The sequence below is a fragment of the Rhinatrema bivittatum genome, chromosome 7 (genome assembly GCF_901001135.1).
Source record: "Rhinatrema bivittatum chromosome 7, aRhiBiv1.1, whole genome shotgun sequence".
Classification (NCBI taxonomy): Eukaryota; Metazoa; Chordata; class Amphibia; order Gymnophiona; family Rhinatrematidae; genus Rhinatrema; species Rhinatrema bivittatum.
Window position 1 is genome coordinate 275,583,864 of NC_042621.1, and position 18,489 is coordinate 275,602,352.

Consider the following 18,489-nt stretch of genomic DNA (forward strand, 5'->3'; position numbering starts at 1 on the left):
AAAATTTTGAGACCCTGTCACCGCATATGAGTAATCGATTGCAGTGGGCTAGACCTAAGGTATCATTGAGGCTGCAATATCACCATCAGCCTCAGCTTCCTTTTGGTGAAGGAATTTTGTCAGTTTAGACTTCAGAATAGGGCCTTTTCCATGGCTGTGCCAAACCATTGGAAATGAGGTGGGAAACAGTTAATGCGCTTTAGAAAGAAATTAAAAACTTGGCTAATGGTTTTAAAGGTGGGAAGAGTGTAAGATTGTCTTGTTTTTTACCATGATTATTTGATGCACAGCTACTGTAAATTACACAAGGTGGAGTGGATATGTGTATTGTTATATTGTTTTTATATGTGATATTCTTGTTTTATATTTATGATATTGGTGGTTTTTAGGTTTGTACATCACTTTGGACGATTCTTTTGGAATCTGGAAGGTGATTAGTACATTTTATTAAATAAAATAAAATGGATGCTCTTAATCTAGACTAATCTTGAGTAAAAATGTGCTTCACTTCAGGCTGACACAGGCAAGTATAATTAAGAGACATATACAGAGAGATGGACAAGTATGATTAAGAGGTGGACGATTGTATTTTTTTGTAGAAAAATCACTGATATGACATCATCTAAAATGGCTTCAGGTTTCCATAGTGTTTACAAACTGCACTTACTGGGAGTTGCCAAGAGATAGAGTACAGGAAAATGACTTAGGGGCCTATATGGAGCTCATGCAATGGGCTGTAAGTCATTGTGTGATGTGAGGTCTATGTCACTCAGATGCTGCATTTTATAGCTCATAGGGCAAACTGGACACCACTAAAAAAATCTCTGGGGCTCAGCAAGATAAGTGTTGGCTCTGCCACGCACAGACAGGGACCTTCTCATGTCCAGTATGTTACATTTCTGTAACAGTAGAATGACGTTTTGGATGGGATATGGGGAAGGGTTAGGGGATGTATTAAATAGCCAATGTGAGCTTTCATTTCAAATTATTATTTGGAGATCAGCTGCAATTATGGAAGATATTTCTACCTGTAATACATATTTTACTATCCTTGCCTTGAAAACTCATCCAGAGCTACTAGAAGGATAGCTCCTTCCTAGAGAGATGTGCTTGATGAAGTATAGAATGCTTGACTTACAAACATGAAGCGGTTGCAGCTGAAACATATTACTGACTTGGAAGATTTCAGGAAATCTGGAAACCTGTAGATCATTATGAATCTCAGGCGCTGTAATTGTAGTCTTCTTTGCCGTATCATCAGATAAACTATGTTGCATCATATGGACAAGGAACTTGTCTATACAATTCTAGTGAATTCAGTAAAAACACAAAACCCAAGAAAGTTAACTGATATGGATTTTAATGGCCAAAGATGCTACAAGAAGTGAAAATTTAGATATCTCAGAAGACTTGAATAAACAGGCCCTTTTACCTCACTCATTTTGTTGGGTTTTTTTGTCTTTTCCTAGCCAGGCTTGGGTGGCCTGTCTTGAAACCTGTTAGGAGACCTTTTGCTTCGTTATTGTTGATTTGTGATTCCCTATGGTTAATTGTAACGTTGTTTTTTTTTCCTTCCTTCACTGTGCAGTGAACACTGTATGTTTTTAAATGGTACCAAATTATATCATGACTCTTTTTTTTGTTGCGTGCACATCTTGCTTATTGGCATGCTATTTATATATATATATTTTTTTAACTGGAATGTTCACTGACATTTTTACGCATCTTGGCCATGTTAGAGAATCCACTTGAAGCTCTAATGAAGTCATGGATTCACAAGCACTCTGCACTGCCTCTCCAGGGATGGGATGTGATGCAGTTTTTGGAGAGAGACGTTTGTGGACAGTTCTGGGTTTTGGACATCTCCTCCTCCTCCCGCCCGATGTCTTGAAGCTTCTGCTTGTAAATGTACTACAAGTTCAAAAAACTAGGATTGATTAAAAGTCAGAAGCTTCCAGAAGTTCGGTCACATCACATTCCCGGCACATTGCAAATGGTGAAGACCTGACCAGAGGAGATTATTGTTGTTATGGCCATTGTGAGTGCTTATTTTTAATTACTGGTTGTCTCTTTTTTCCTTGCTGAGCAATGACTTGTCGTATGTTGTGCAGGAACGTTTTGACTCCAGTATGACTTTAATAATGGTAGTTAGAGAGGATATTTGTTGGCAGATAGAGAGTGCAGAAAACATGTTTTCATTGTACATAAATGAATAGTAATAATTCTAGCATTTTAATCTTTGGGTTTTTTTTTTTTGTTTTTTTTTAATGTGTAGTGCAGCTGCATCTGACTCTCACGGTCAAGGACAAGAAATACACAAAAATGTCAAGGTAATACTTCTCTTAGTTTGCTGATTTACTGTAGTCAGTGAGGACAACTCTTGCATACCCACCCACACGTGTTCCCATTGATAGGAGAGCCTAGGCATTGCTCTCCATTAAGCCCTGGTATTTTATCCACTACCCTAAGCAGAATTTCGCTGGAGCTGCACCATATCTTGCTTTGATTCTTGCCTGCCCCCATCCCAATGTGGTGCCTCCTTTGTTTGCTTTGGCTGCACTTCATCCTATTCTCATACACCCAAGTCATCCTCCAGTATAGCTGGAGCACATCAAATCCAATCTTCTTTAGTTTGGGCGACCTGAGACAAAGTTTGTGGTCTTCGTGTGTGAAGGATCTAATCGCTAAGCTGCTCCTCCAGTCCCGTTGATTTCATGGACGGAGATAGCATTCTGGGTTGCTGTATACAGTGCAGTTGGGCTGAGATAAAACTATGCTGTTATCAGTCTGCCCATAAAAAAACAAAATAGTATGATAGAATAAGTTGCTATTTGAAAAGACACCTGTGTACTTGCTTTTGCTTTGAAATCCAGTGTAAAGTCTGTAGGTAAAAAGCACCTATACACTTTACACTGGCTGAAAATTACCCCCTAAGATAATTAAGATTGTAGTGCTGTCACTACTAACTGACCTGCAAAACATTTTTCTGTTTTGCAGGTCAGTTAGCAGAGCCGCTTTTTAGCTATATTGCAGTGATCACGTTGAGGCAGTAAGCTCTCAAATTCAGTCCTCAAAAGCCCAAAACAGATGTGGTAGTTGTCAGTATTTATATATTTTTTTTATATTTTATACACTGACATTCAATCTGAGATGAGATATCACATAGGTTTCCCTATCCCCACAATCTAAGTTTGTACCCGGAGGGTAAAGTGACTTGCCCAAGGTCACAAGGAGCAACAGCAGGACTCGAACCCTGGTCTCCTGGTTCGTAGCCCACTGCTCTGACCACTAGGCTATTCCTCCTCCCTCATTGTATAGCTGCAATGAATATTTATGAGATACAGTTGTGCTCATAAATTTACCTACCCGTGGCAGAATTTGTAAGATGTGTAGGATTTTAAGAAAACATGAGAGAACAGACAACATGTCAGTTATTTTTAATGTGTTTCAAATTAAACTGTTATGCATCACAGAATAGCACAATAATTAAACAAACCATAGCAATAAAGGAAATAATAACATGGTCCTGTTCAAAAGTTAAATTCAAAAGTCTGGCTAGAAAATGAAAGTATGTATTTTGAACTGGGGAAACCTCATAAAGTGCCAATACTGGGCTATATAAAGAAGCCTCTTATGGCTACTTAATCCAACTCCAATGTGCAGGTTGTTCCCTCCGAGACCGCTCCGATTTCGGAGCGGTCTCGGAGGGAACTTTCCTTCCGCCTCCCCTCCCCTTCTGCCACCCACCCTACCTTTGTTGGCAGATTTTCGCCTGCCGGAAGCAGGCGTAAATCTGCGCGCGCCAGCAGGCTGCTGGCGCGCCATCACCCGACCGGGGGCTGGTCCGGAGGCCTCGGCCACGCCCCTGGGCCGGCGCCACGCCCCCGGACTCGCCCTGAACCGCCCCTTTTACGAAGCCCCGGGACCTGCGCGCTCCCGCGGCCTATGCAAAATAGGCGTGCCGGCATGCGAGTGCCCTGCGCGCGCAAATCCGGCCGGATTTACTCGCGCAGGGCTTGTAAAATCCGGCCCTTAGTTTTTAATGTAACCCCATCCCCGGGTGCAGATTGCTAACTGTTGCACAATCTTTTCTTTTCAGGGTCTGGATTCTTTGTCGAGTGGGGGGGGGGGGGGAATTTATTTCCAAGGCCCTCAGTGCTAAGGGTGGCTTAAGTGTCCCTTGTTATGTTATGGTCCCTGGGGAGAGATAGATGTATATCCCAGTGGAAGCTGGAGGTGCCAAATAAAGTCAGTGGAGTCACTGTGTTAGTGTCCAAACAAATATTTATTGTTGTAAATACGTGAAGAAGGTACAATACTGATCCAGAGCACCACGGGGTAATCTTTTACAATGTCCTCCTCAATCTGTACAGGAATATTGGCTACGAAACACAAATCCCAATGTGTCCCGTATATAAGAATATCCAAACCCACAAAAAGAACAGGAGCCAAAACACTATGGAGCAGATTTTAGAACCTGGGCGCGTGGCCTACATTTGTGCGCGCTACCCAGCGCACACAAATGTACGCCCGATTTTATAACATGCGTGCGCAGCCGCACGCATGTTATAAAATCTAGGGTCGGCGAGCACAAGGGGGTCCACACTGAGCCCTAGGGGAGCCCCGATGGCGTTCCCCCGTTCCCTCTGAAGCCGCTCCAAAACTGGGAACTTTTCTTCCGCCCCCCCCCCCCACCACCTTCCCTTCCCCTATCTAACCTGCCCCCCAGCCCTACCTAAATCCCCCCCACCTTTATTTTGTTATTTACGCCTGCCTCTGGCAGGTGTAACTTGCGCCGGCCAGCTGCCGGCACGCAATCCCCCAGCACAGCCACTGTGCCGGAGGCCTCGGTCCCGCCCCCGCCCCTTTCACAAAGCCCCGGGACATACGCTCGTCTCAGGGCTTGCGCGCGTCGCCTATGCAAAATAGGCTCAGCGTGCACAGGAGCGCTTATGCGCGTAAATCCTTTTAAAATCCACCCCATGTCAAAAAAACATCCACGTATTATTTAGGAACAAAGATAATTTCAATGTGGATAAGGGTGTTAGCAAGCCGGGAAACAAATGAAAGGTGGTTGCCTGGACCTCGCAATCATCCACCCAAAGAAGATTTGAGGATAGTCAGAGTAGTGTTCAGAAACCAAGTCATTTAAAAAACAAATTTTTTATATATATTTTTTTAGTATGCATCTAAAAACAACATAACGTTCAGAAAAATCAGCATGAAAGTAGAAAAAACAAAACCTCGATATCAGCTGGCATTTCAGTTTCCCTGCATCAGGGGGACTAATCTGACAGCGGAGAGTTTTCTTGTAGAATGGCATGCTTCATTTTTTTGAAGGGGTTAATAAACATATGGATAAAGGTGAACCAGTAGATGTGGTGTATTTGGATTTTCAGAAGGCGTTTGACAAAGTCCCTCATGAGAGGCTTCTAAGAAAACTAAAAAGTCATGGGATAGGAGGCGATGTCCTTTCGTGGATTACAAGCTGGTTAAAAGACAGGAAACAGAGAGTAGGATTAAATGGGCAATTTTCTCAGTGGAAAAGGGTAAACAGTGGAGTGCCTCAGGGATGTGTACTTGGACCGGTGCTTTTCAATATATATAAATGATCTGGAAAGGAATACGACGAGTGAGGTTATCAAATTTACAGATTATACAAAATTATTCAGAGTAGTTAAATCACAAGTGGATTGTGATACATTGCAGGAGGACCTTGCAAGACTGGAAGAAATATACAGTGGAAATGAACTGGTATTAAATGCTAACAATACAGTAATTTATAACAGTACTTTTGTAATGTGGCAGAAATAGAGATTTGCTAGCGTACAAGAAAACTAGATCCCAGTCCTCGGTGCTCAAGGGGAGCCCCAAATAATGATCCCAATCTCGTAAATGGTTAGCGAGTTCAGAAAAGCACCTGTTAAGAATACTGTATACCTTAGAAACTAGGCTACGCATGTTATCTGCTTGTTGGCAGTAGTTTCAAATAGTGATCTGGTCCGGCAAAGAGTATCTACTCGCATCAAAGAATCTAAAAAATGTTTAAGTTGTGCATAAAACGCATATTATAGGGATCTCTTCATCTTTACAATATCCGTCATGTATCTTAAATTTATATACATAAATTTGCATGTATACTTTTCAATTACAACACAATGTATCAAATATAATATTCTTATTCCAAACAATTTTTTATTATTATAAACTCCAGTTAAATAACACACATAATATGTGTTTTGTGTAATGTTAAGGGGATTCTGTTATTTTCTCTCAACAATTTATACCAGATAAGTTGTGCATAAGCCAAGAAGTCCGCCTTTCTCAATCCATATTGCTCTTTCAAAGCATCAATAGGCAAAAGCTTCCCCTGTACAAATAGAAGCTCAATGCGAGAGATACTGGAAGCCAGCCAATTAGTAAAAATTGGAGAGCATAGATCAACTAGGAAAGCTATGTTGTGAAAAGGGAATGAAGAAAATAAGAGTTTTTATCAACCAGTAACAACTGCCATTGAAACCAAACTCTCAGAGTTACTTGCAATGACGATGGAAAGCCTAAGAGCGGCTGCCAAGAAGATCTTGGTTGCCAGGGCATGGCAGATAGAGGCATCTCCCCAACTAAGGCTTGTTCTAATAAAACCCATTGTTTTATAGCCGCCTATCTATGTATATTTATCAGTGCCCTCAGTTGGGAGGCCCCAAAATACCAAAATAAGTTGGGAACCCCAAGTCCTCCCCATAACTTGGGCTGAAAAAGAGTTAGCCAAGCCACCTTAGGGGAGGCGTTTCCGCTGTATCGCTCCATGGTGAGACCGCACCTTGAATACTGTGTACAATTCTGGTCGCCGCATCTCAAAAAAGATATAATTGCGATGGAGAAGGTACAGAGAAGGGCTACCAAAATGATAAGGGGAATGGAACAACTCCCCTATGAGGAAAGACTAAAGAGGTTAGGACTTTTCAGCTTGGAGAAGAGACGACTGAGGGAGGATATGATAGAGGTGTTTAAAATCATGAGAGGTCTAGAACGGGTAGATGTGAATCGGTTATTTACTCTTTCGGATAGTAGAAGGACTAGGGGACACTCCATGAAGTTAGCATGGGGCACATTTAAAACTAATCGGAGAAAGTTCTTTTTCACTCAACGCACAATTAAACTCTGGAATTTGTTGCCAGAGAATGTGGTTCGTGCAGTTAGTATAGCTGTGTTTAAAAAAGGATTGGATAAGTTCTTGGAGGAGAAGTCCATTACCTGCTATTAAGTTCACTTAGAGAATAGCCACTGCCATTAGCAATGGTTACATGGAATAGACTTAGTTTTTGGGTACTTGCCAGGTTCTCATGGCCTGGATTGGCCACTGTTGGAAACAGGATGCTGGGCTTGATGGACCCTTGGTCTGACCCAGTATGGCATTTTCTTATGTTCTTATGTTCTTAGTAGAAAACAGATAAAGGAAGGGAGAAAGGACATTCATTTTAATGATGGCTTTACATCCCAGCTAAGAAAAAGTATCCCTGGACCACCTCCCCAAGTCACGGTCTATCGCCTGTAGAAGAGGAATATAATTTAGGGAACAGAGGTCAGAAACACAAGGACCAAGATGAACTCCCAAATATTTGAGGGCACATTTAGCCCATCTGAATGGGAATAGCTGTTTAAGTTTGCCCACCTCAGATTCAGTCAAATTGATATTCAAAATTTCAGACTTATCAAAGTTAATCTTGAGTCCCGAAACTGTGCTAAATCAGTCTAGTTCATCGACGACACCTTTTAAATAGCAGGATCAGAGAGGGTGAGCATAATGTCAACCGCAAAAAGGAAAGCTTTAAAATGAAAATCACCCTGATTCCCGCAATTAGTTGGGAAGAATGAACCCTAGCAGTAAAAGTTTCCAAAAATAGTGCAAACAGTAAGGGGGGTAATGGTATCCCTGTCTTGTGCCCCTCCCAATGCTGAAACAAGCCCGATATCCTCTGTTAATCTTAACTTTGGCCTGTGGTGAATCATAGAGCTTCATTAGCCATTGAAGGAAAAAGGGTCCAAAGCACATTTTATTCAAGGTTTTAAATAAAAAGGACCAGTGGACCAGGTCAAACGCTTTTCTAGCATCAATGGATAATAAGATAGATTGGAATATATTCCTTTTGGACCCACCGAATGAGATCAACTATTTTGCGGACATTATTGGCCACCATTCAGCCTGGAGCAAAGACCACTTGATCAAAATGTACTAAAGCGGGCAAGATATTGTTCAGCCTTTCAGCGAGAACTCTCGCTAAGATCTTCAAATCCAAATTGATCAATGAGATTGGCTGGTAAGATCCATTTTGCATTGGATCCCTACTTAGTTTGGCTATAACTGATATTCCTGCTACATTGGAAGATATGGCAAAAGAGCCCCCTTCCTTAATACAGTTAAACAAATCAGTTAAGGGAGATACCGGTACTGCTTATAAAACCCACTCGAGAATCCATCCAAGCCAGGTGATTTTCCCGCTTTCAACTGCTTAATCACATTCATGACCTCAGGCGTGCTAATGGGGCTATCCAGATAAGCCTATTGTTCCATAGACAGCGAAACAGAGTTAGGGTAATAATCAGTCTCAAGATCCACAATGTTCTCATATTTGCCATATAGAGTCGCATAAAATTGAATAAAACACTCCCTTATACAAGAGGAAGTGGACACTAGGTCCCCCTGAAGGTTCTTACTTTTAGCTATAGATCCCTGGGAATAAAAGGCCTTCAAACGTCTGGCTACCCAGCTTTGTTTCCCCCTTCATAAAAGTATTGTTTAAGAATCTCCAATTTATAGTTCAGGGAGTCATCATCAAGTGTCTGAAGCTCAGTCCTAACAAGAGATAATCGTTTATACACAGAAAGAGATTGACTATTCATATGTAACCTTGAAAGATGAGATATATGGGCCATGGAAGAGTTTTTCCTGCTCCTTTTTACAAAAAGATGCCTGTGAAATAAGAAACCCTCTTGCCACTGCTTTAGAGCACGCTGAAGAGGTCTCTGCTAGGGAATTTATCTTAAAGTATTCTTGTAAGTGTTTACTCAGAGAAACGGACTCGTCCTTCAATAAGCTTTCATTTAACTGCCAAAAAAGGAGACCCTTATCCATACCATGAAACTGAACATCCACCCAGATAGGTGCGTGATCAGACCATGTAATATTCCCTATCCCTGCTCCCAACACTTGGTTCTGTATGGTCTTGTATATGAGAAAATAATCAAGACGGGAGTAGGTCCCGAGGGGAGAAGAATAAAAGTTATAAGTGTGAGCTTTGGGATAACACTGTCGCCAAATGTCAGCAAACCTCCATTGTGATATAAAAGAGGATAGCAACCTCCTTGTTTCCTGTAAGAGGGCAGGGAAAGAGGAAGAATGATCTGTAGTCGGATTCCTAGTAAAATTAAAGTCCCCAACCACTATTATAGTCCCTTCTGCATGAATCAATAGGAGGTTATCCAAGACCTTTAAAAAGGAAGATTTATCTGAGTTAGGGAAATATACAGTGGCAAAGGTGAAGATGTCCCTCCCCACCTTTTTTCTTAACCAATAAAAACCGGGCATTAGAATCTGCTAGCTGAAAAAGCAGCTCAAAAACTAGGATATGAGAAAGCAATATAACCACCCCAGCATACCTGGACCCCTGGGAACTAGCTGCAAGAAACTTATGGGAGGAAAGAAGATACAGATAGCAGGTGTTCATGGTGCTTGTGCAAGTGAGTTCCCTGTATCAGTGCAATAACCGCTTTCTGGGAAGCGAGCTCCTGATCCAATAAGTAGCGCTTTCAAGCGGTGTTAATGCCCTTAACATTCAAGGAGACAATTCTAACGACCATAAAATTAAAAAAAGGAAAAAAAAAATAGCAAAAGAGCAGTAAATAAGCACAAAGGCAATGCCATGAACGACAAAGTAGCAAATAAGAGAAAATCAATAGACTGACGCAGCAGTAGTAACAGTATAACATTACGCACTGCTCTGTGGTCCCCAAAACCCCTAATCTGAACCGTCCTCCCAAAATGGTGGATCCTACTCCTTCCCGGGGACCCAAACATCTGCCAACAAAGAACTTCCTAAGAAAGAACTCCCCTCCATTGACATAAACAGTGATGAAAAGAAAAAAGATAAACTGACCATTGCACCCACTATGTCTTAAGCCCAGATCACTTCAAAACAAAGAGCCTAGTGTATGCACTCTAGATAACAATAAACAGGTATTGCAAAAAGCAAATGGTTACACAAAAAGGACATCTGAACCGGTCAAGGCTATAACCAGAATTATAGAGAACAACCCTGAGAGTTGAGAGAAACATAAACAGTGAGTCCACCAGCTCCTTCAGCCTTGATCAGACAACTCAGATCTTCAGTCCTTGGAATGACGCCGCAACTGTTTGCCACCATTGCCAGCTCTGTGCCATCTCAGGTAGTTATCCAGCTTCGAGGTTTCTGGCGCCATTTTAGGTAGCTGAAAGTTGATATTCAGGTTTGCCTGTTTAAACACTTCGGCAGCTTCAGCGACTGTCTTAGTACGATGCGTAACTCCTTTGATTTGCAAACTGTAAACTAAATGGAAAAGTCCAACGATAACTCACCCCTTCAGATCATAGCGCTGCCGTCACTTCTCGAAGCTCGTACCGTTTACATAACATAGAAGGCACCAGATCATTAAAAATGAAGAGGGAATGAATGGCTTTCCCGATGCAATTCAGCCTTTTTTCTCGCGTATTCATAAATTAGTGATTTTTGCACATAGCTGTGCAGGCAAAATATGTCATCACGAGGGCACTTATCCTGTCGGGGATACAAAGCTCTATGGGCCCGTTCAATCTGGATATTCTGTGCAGCGGGATTTAGTTCCGAAGAATCTGAGCCACCATGGGTAAGTATGAATGTGCATATGTTCAATGTGGCGTTCTGGGGACCTCCTTGGATTTGTAGATTACAATGCCGTGATTGATTTTCTAAATCCTCGATTTTATCAGCTAAGAGTAAATAGTAAAGGTGCACTTGATTCTGTTGTGCAGTAAGGGGCAGATTTTCAAAGGTTACGCGCATAACCTGAGGAAATCTGCCCCTGCACGTGCCGAGCTTATTTTGCGTAGGCTCGGCGGCACGCTCAAGCCCCGGGACACGCGTATGTCCCGGAGCTTGCTAAAATGGGCGGTCTGGGGGTGTGTCTGCGGTCCAGGGCGTGGCCGAGTGCCCCGACACAGTGGCCTGTGTCGGGACCTGGCCAGCCGGCGCGCGCAAGTTACGCCTGCCAGAGGCAGGCATAACTCCATCGAACAAGGTAGGGGGGGATTTAGATAGGGCCGGGAGGGGGGGGGTTAGATAGGGGAAGGGAGGGAAAGGTGGGGGGGATCCAAAAAAGTTCCCTCCGATTTCGGAGCAGCCTTGGAGGGAACGCATGTTATAAAATCGGGTGTACATTTGTGCGCGCCGGGTAGTGCGCCCAAATGTACCCCGTGTGTGTAGGAATTAAAATCGGCCCCTAAGTGCATTGATGGCATCATCATGTCCATCGCCCCTGGTGCTTATCTCATCACTCTAGCCCCTAGTGCTGCCAGGTCTTCATGAATCTCAGAGATGGAAGCAAGCAACTCGCCCTTATGTTGCTTCATGTAGGAGTGCAAGTCGAGAAACTAGCCCCGAAGTTCGTCTCTTGTTGGTAAGTCCACTGTATTGAGGATAATACAGGAAGTGAGTGAGATATTCTCTCTGTCTTTGCCACCGGTATCCTCCATGGCCTTCTCGACCTGCTCTTCAAGTCAGCCTTCTTCCTTTTGGCCACCATCAGAAAGTTTAAAGAAGTGAGTGGGTAAAGATGTTCAGATATCATGTGGATAATCGATTTTAGCACTGGATACAAAATTATAGAGGTGAGGAGCTCAACACTCAAGCATCCATCTTGGCAGATGGTGGAATAGCGCCCCCAAAAGTACAATTTTCTGGTCTTTCTACCGGTGTTCAGAAACCCGTCCTTGATGCAATTTTTTGACCTCGCTTTTGTGTGGGCGTCCTGCTCAGAATCCAGAGCACCAGTGGGTTGAGCTAATTTTGATCCAAAGTTGATGCTTGTTGCCAGCCCTTCCTCAACTTGCAGCAACCCCCTACTGTTCCCATTCTCACCCCAACTGTCTTTTGTGATAGTTGTGAATGAGGCCCTTTATTTTCTCATGTGGTAAAGCTGCCCTTTCCGCTTGGTAAAAACCCTCCAGATACTGTAAATTCTTTGGTTGTCTGTCTAGCATGAACTGCATGTGTGAGTTTGCCCGAAAGTGACTCAATAATGTTGAGGTCAGGAGACTATGATGGCCACTCTAAAACATTCACTTTCTTCTGCTGCAGCCACTTGAAGGCTTGAGAGTTGACTTGACCTTATGTTTTGGATCATTGTCATATTGGAAAGTCCAAGTGCACCCTATGCACAGCTTCCTGGCTGATGAATGTCAATTCTCCTCCAGTATTTTCTGATAAGATTCTGTACAGAGAAGGGCAACCAAAATGATAAAGGGGAATGACGAAAGGCTAAAGAGGTTAGGGCTGTTCAACTTGAAGAAGAGATGGCTAAGGGGGGATATGATAGAGGTCTTTAAAATTATTAGAGGTCTGGAACGGGGAGATGTGAATCGGTTATTTACTGTTTCGGATAATAGAAGAACTAGGGGGCACTCCATGAAGTCAGCATGTAGCACATTTAAAACTAATCAGAGAAAATTCTTTTTCACTCAATGCACAATTGAGTTCTGGAATTTGTTGCCAGAGGATGTGGTTAGTGCATTTAGTGTAGTTGGGTTTAAAAAAGTTTGGATAAGTTCTTAGAGGAGAAGTCCATTAACTGCTATTAATCAAGTTATCTTAGAGAATAGCCACTGCTAATACTATTACTGGCATCGGTAACATGGGATCTGCTTAGTGTTTGGGTACTTGCCAGGTTCTTGTAGCCTGGATTGGCTACTGTTGGAAACAGGTTGCTGGTCTTGCTGGACCCTTGGTCTGACCCAGTTTGGCAATTTCTTATGTTCTTATGTTCATTCATCGTGCCATCAATTTCAGCTAAATTCCCTGTGCCGCTGTAGCCCATACATCCTCAAAACAGCTGAGATCCTCCTCCATGCTTCATGGTAGGGATGGTTGCTTCTTTTCCTAGGCCTTGTTGACTCCTCTGCAAACATAGCATTTATGGTTGTGACCATAAAGTTCAATTTTGATTTCATCACTCCAAATTATTTTGTTCCAGAAGTTTTGAGGCTTCTCTAGGTGCTGTTTGGCATATTATAAGCGGGCTGTTTTGTGGTGTTGGTGCAGCAATGGCTTTTTTCTGTCAGCGCTTCCATGTAGCCCATTTTTCTTCAAATATCTCCTTATTATGCATGCTGAAACACCTACACCACTTTTTCAGAGAAGCCTATATTTCAGTAGAAGTTGCTGGTGGGTTTTTCTTTGCATCCCGACAAATTTTACAGGCTGTTGTATTTGAAATCTTTCTTTATTATCAGTGCCCATAATTTTCCACTTCTTGATCAGAGTTTGAATAGTACTGATTTGCATTTTCAAATCTTTGGCTATCTTTTTATATCCTTTTCCTGATTTATAAAGTTGAACTACTTATGTAGCGCTATAGAAATGTTTAGTAGTAAATCCTTTGACAATTCTTTTGCTTTCCTCATGCTTCAGTAACCAACAAATTCACATGGCTTTCTCAAGAGCTAAGAAACTCATTGACTATTTATACACAGACACTAATTACAATCAAACAAGACACAAGTATGGATACCTATCCTTCATTGCCATCTCATCCTGTGAGTGACAACTTGAGTATATATTATCAGCCCAAACATTCAAGGGTGTGTGAAGTTTTGAACAGGACTATTTTATTATTTTCCTTATTGCTATGGTTTATTTAATAATTGTGCTATTCTTTGATGCATAATAGTTTAATTTGAAACACACATTAAAAATAAGATGTGTTTTGTCTGATCTCTCATGTTTTCTTAAAATGCTACACATCTTACAAATTCTGCCAGGGATATGTAAAGTTATGAGCACAACTATACATCTGCATACAGTTGATCTAATAATCAGGATGCTTTGCATATCTGTGCTACCCTAAAAATCAGACTTGTACGAGGACTTTGAGGGGTGGTGTGGACTGGTTAGGTGAGCTTCCTCTCCTGGAAGCTCACCTAACCAGTCAGGTTTCAGGATATCCATAATGAATATTGTTGCGGGTTTGTGTGACCAGCCACTCTTCCAGTCGTAATCTGGCTGGAATTCTCTGGTTACATAAGAAACTGAACCACTGACTAATCCTCTCGGGGATGCTTTTCCACGGTCCTGCTGCCCGACTTCTTGCAGCTTCCCCAGTTCCACCTTCGGAGGCTCCCAGGCCAAGTACTTCAGTCTCTATAGCTTTACCTTACCCCATTCCTTCCAAAATGTCACAGCTATGGGTTCAAATCCTATCACTCCAGGTGATGAGCTAGGCTTAAGCACACATAGTTTCAGGTTATCTCAGCAGTTTAAAGTCTCTATAGCTTTACTTTATCAAACCACATCAGTCTCAAACTCATGCGATAAGAAAGCACCGCTTGCCTTAATCCTTCTGCACGCTGCTCACAGTTGCTTCCTGCACATCCTAAGCTTGGCCCTGGTTCTTAGTTTTGCAGCTGGGGTTTGTGTTTCCCCTTTCACTATGGCTGCAACTACATCCACCCCACTCTCTTGATCTGCAGTCTCCATGTGTGTGTCTTCTTTTGGAGGGAGGTCTCTACCACTCATCTCCCAAGTCCATCGGCTCCAGCTCGTCCTCAGGGCTGCTCAGCAGCTCCACCTCCATCTCCTCTGTCTCTTCATCCGGTTCTAGTGAAGCTCCTTCCTGTTCCTGCCCCACCCCACCCCCTCCTTCAGACAAGCTCTTGCCCTTTTCCCACCAAGCCTGGGCTCTCTCATCCTCTCAATAGGGCAAAGACTGGGAAGTTCCTGTGCTTTCTGGAAGTTGGAGTCCACCTCCTATTCAGATTTCTTTTACATACTGGATCTCCTTCCCAGGTTTTCCTTACAGGCCACCTTCAGCATGGGAATATAATGCCCATCACAATATTCTTGAGATACACTTGCATACATTAGAGACCTAGTGCATACAAATCTATCTCATACATATTCATTGTGGCAATCCTGAAAACCCAACTTGGATAGGTGTGCCTCGCAGGAGAAGGCTGGGAAACGCCGCCTTAGGAGAACACATGAGCAGCGAGACACTGGTGGTTCATTTCAGAGATTGCTGGCTGATCATGATGCATTTGTGAGAGACCACAAAACCAAACTGAGATAGATCACAAAAATCTGCAGCATAAAATATACCCACAAGATGCATTTTTGTTAAAATGCTCTTCTCCTTGTGGCTGGAAGGAGAAATATGTTATATATTTTTCTGGCAGTAGTATTGCAGTTTTGGTTAGCCGTGTTATGACATTTTTTTCCCTGCCTCAGGATTATTATGGCGTAATTTTGAAAAAATCGGAGGATCTGAAGACCAATGCCTGCGTCACCCCTGCTTCTCCCCTTCCGAGTTTCATCAGAGATGCACTGAAAGATGTGCACAAGGAGATAGCCTCCAGGTAACCTGCTGATCCTTCAGAAACCTGAAAATGCATTAAGCCCCAATGCAATATGTTTTTCACTGCTATTTTTATTTGGAAATAGTACAAAATCCTCTTACACTGGAAGCATTAACTCGGGGCTCCCCAGATTTGTTAAGGAAAGGGGCATATAAAACATTTCAAATCACAAGAGGGCTGGGATGGTCCTTTTGATGATTTGAAATAGGAGGCAGGGTTCCCAGGGCTGTGGCAGCTAGAGTATCAGTAATAATCTTTTTAGATTTGGCAGAAATTGGCAACTCTGCCTCTTATCTTCCTCCTCCTCTGCCTTCTGAGATGGGGGCAGAGGTGTAATGTGGTGGGGAGAGGAATTTCCTCCTCTTCATCTCATTCATATCCCTCCCCTCTTTCTCACCCATTCCCCTCTTCTGTTTTCCCTTCTGTCTTAACCCCTCCCCTCCCTCATCCCCTTTCCTTTCAGTCACTCCCCCCTTTCCCTTTTCATTCTCACTCCCCTCACTCTCTCTTTCAATCCCCTCTCCTCTTTCTTCAGTTCCCCCACTCACCCTCTCACACCTCTGCATCCTCTTGATCGTCCCCTACCTAATCTTCTACCACTGGCGAGGCCTGGCCTTCCCGCCAACGAGTCTCTCATGTGCCTTGGATCCTGCCTGATCTCCCACTGGTGGGGCATGGGAAATTCCACCAGCCTTGCTGCCACACAAGGAAAAAAAATCTTCCTCCGTGGGCCAGACGCAGCCACAGGAGGAAAACATTTGATGGGCTGAACAATAGAACTCTTTAATATAAACGCTTAACTTTTTAATGTAGTAGGCTGTGGTCAAAACTCGATTCTTTGCACATTGTGGTACCTGTTATTAGACCAGCTTAAGTACTATCCAAAGATGGTGTTTTACATGAACTTTGGAGAACAACATTGGTCTCCACTTCAGACGAATAAGAAGGTCGCATGCCTGTGGTCTTGAGAACTCCTATATAAAATGTATCTTTGCGGCCGCTTGGACAATTACCTGAGGTTGCCTGGGTAAGCCTCTTCATTCTCAAATTCTCTGCTAGCTCTGTTCTGGCTTAAAAGGGAGGAGTCTAGAATATAAATTTGCCCCGGTATTGCTGAGACGCTGCCGCTTGGACAATTACCTGAGGTTGCGTGGGTAAGCCTCTTCATTCTCAAATTCTCTGCTAGCTCTGTTCTGGCTTAAAAGGGAGGAGTCTAGAATATAAATTTGCCGCCGTCGCAGCGCGACGCCGAAGCGCACACAGCTTTGCCCGGCTTAGCCCGGTGAAGAACGGTGAAGACCCTGGAACGATTGATTTGGTTTTCTTTTTTGTTAAAGATTCGCGGCCACGGAGACACTACTAGCTTCTGAGGCAACTTTGTTGTTTTCTTAAAAGCAACTCATTTCGTGGCTCTCATTGATTAATTTCAGTACTGAGATTTGGTCCTATTATGCCACACACAAAAAGGAAAGCTCGTTTTAAAGAGATTGCCTCTACTATTTTAAGCATGAGTCAGCCGCAAATTGAAGATTGCTTTGGAAGAGCCCCATCAGCTGCACCGGCACAGTCCACTGGAGCTTTCAGTTTGGAGCAGGAACTGAGTTCCGGGCAAATTGAAATATCATTGAGCCCCGGTGCCCCAGAGAGACCAGAGCCTCCAACGGGTAGGACTGAAAAAATTAACTTTGAACATTTACCTTATTCTCCAGTACCTGGAGCCCAGAGAGAAACAGATAGGATTTCTGTTTCCTCGGTGGTCCCAGGAGAAGGGAATTCTTCCTACCAAGTAGGAGAGGCAACTATATCCGAAATAAATAAATAAATGGGAAAAAGAGATGGGAATGTCAAGGTAGTAGTCCCTACAGTTATCTCTGACTTCAAAAAAGCTCTCCTTGGAAGATATAGGAATTATGATTCATAGTATGCAAAAATCTATTAATGATTTAACATTTAAAGTTCAAGATGTATTAAATCAAAATAAGGAAATGTATCAGAAAGTAGAGAAATTAGAAACTGTGAAAGTAACTGAAGAGAAAATTACCGAATTTGAAAAAGTTCAATTAAATTTGGTTAGGTCTGAAAAGACTTATTCGGATAAACTTGAACTATTAGAAAATCAGTTGAGAAATTTGAATCTTAGAGTTCTTAATTTTCCTAAGATTCCCCTTATTTTCCCAAATGATTTGTTTAAAAGATATTTGACAAATGTGTTAAAATTTTCTGAATCAGCTATTCCTGTTTTTGCTAGGATATACTATTTACCTCAGAGGCAAGGGGAAGGGGAAAACCAGCAAGTAGATCAACAAGATGAATCAGTATTGAACTTAACTGATATATTAGAGAAATCTATTGAAACCAATGTGTCTACTAGGGCTACATTAATTGTTCAATTTGTATTTCTGACTGAACGAGATGCGGTGTTAAGACTATTTTTCAGGAATTATAAATCAAATTTTTATGGGCAACCTCTTAGAATTTTTCCCGATATTGCTCGCTCTACACAGCTTAGGCGGAGAAAATGTATTTCAATGAGTGCTGAAGCTGTGCAGAGAGGAGCGAAATTCATTCTTAGATTTCCTTGTCGTTGTCTAATCCTTTATCAAGGTAATAGATATTTGTTTAATTATCCTGAACAGTTAAGACAATACCTAGACTCTCACTCTTGAAATGTCCCATAGAATTAAAATTGGGTTTAAAAATGGATTTATGATGAGGTGTAACAACAAGTTTTACTGCGGAAAACTATTCTTAACCTAAATTCCTGCTTGGAAATATTAATATGTATTGTCTCTTTTTCTTTGTATTCATATGAGCATAAGAGAATGGGTAATACCCTTCTCTCTATTGTA

At 42.4% G+C, this 18,489-nt stretch overlaps 1 protein-coding gene across 2 annotated transcripts in view; it reads left to right on the forward strand.

The window, feature by feature from the left end:
- The window catches only part of AS3MT (arsenite methyltransferase), a 171,589-nt gene that overhangs the window by 45,452 nt on the left and 107,648 nt on the right, over positions 1–18,489 (forward strand). Inside the window, exons 3-4 of one of the 2 annotated variants that reach the window (XM_029610283.1) lie at positions 2,276–2,330; positions 15,513–15,640. In XM_029610283.1, coding sequence (XP_029466143.1) covers positions 2,276–2,330; positions 15,513–15,640 — 183 coding nt within the window. The remainder of the gene's footprint in view (positions 1–2,275; positions 2,331–15,512; positions 15,641–18,489) is intronic. The other variant, XM_029610284.1, reaches the window with a different exon arrangement.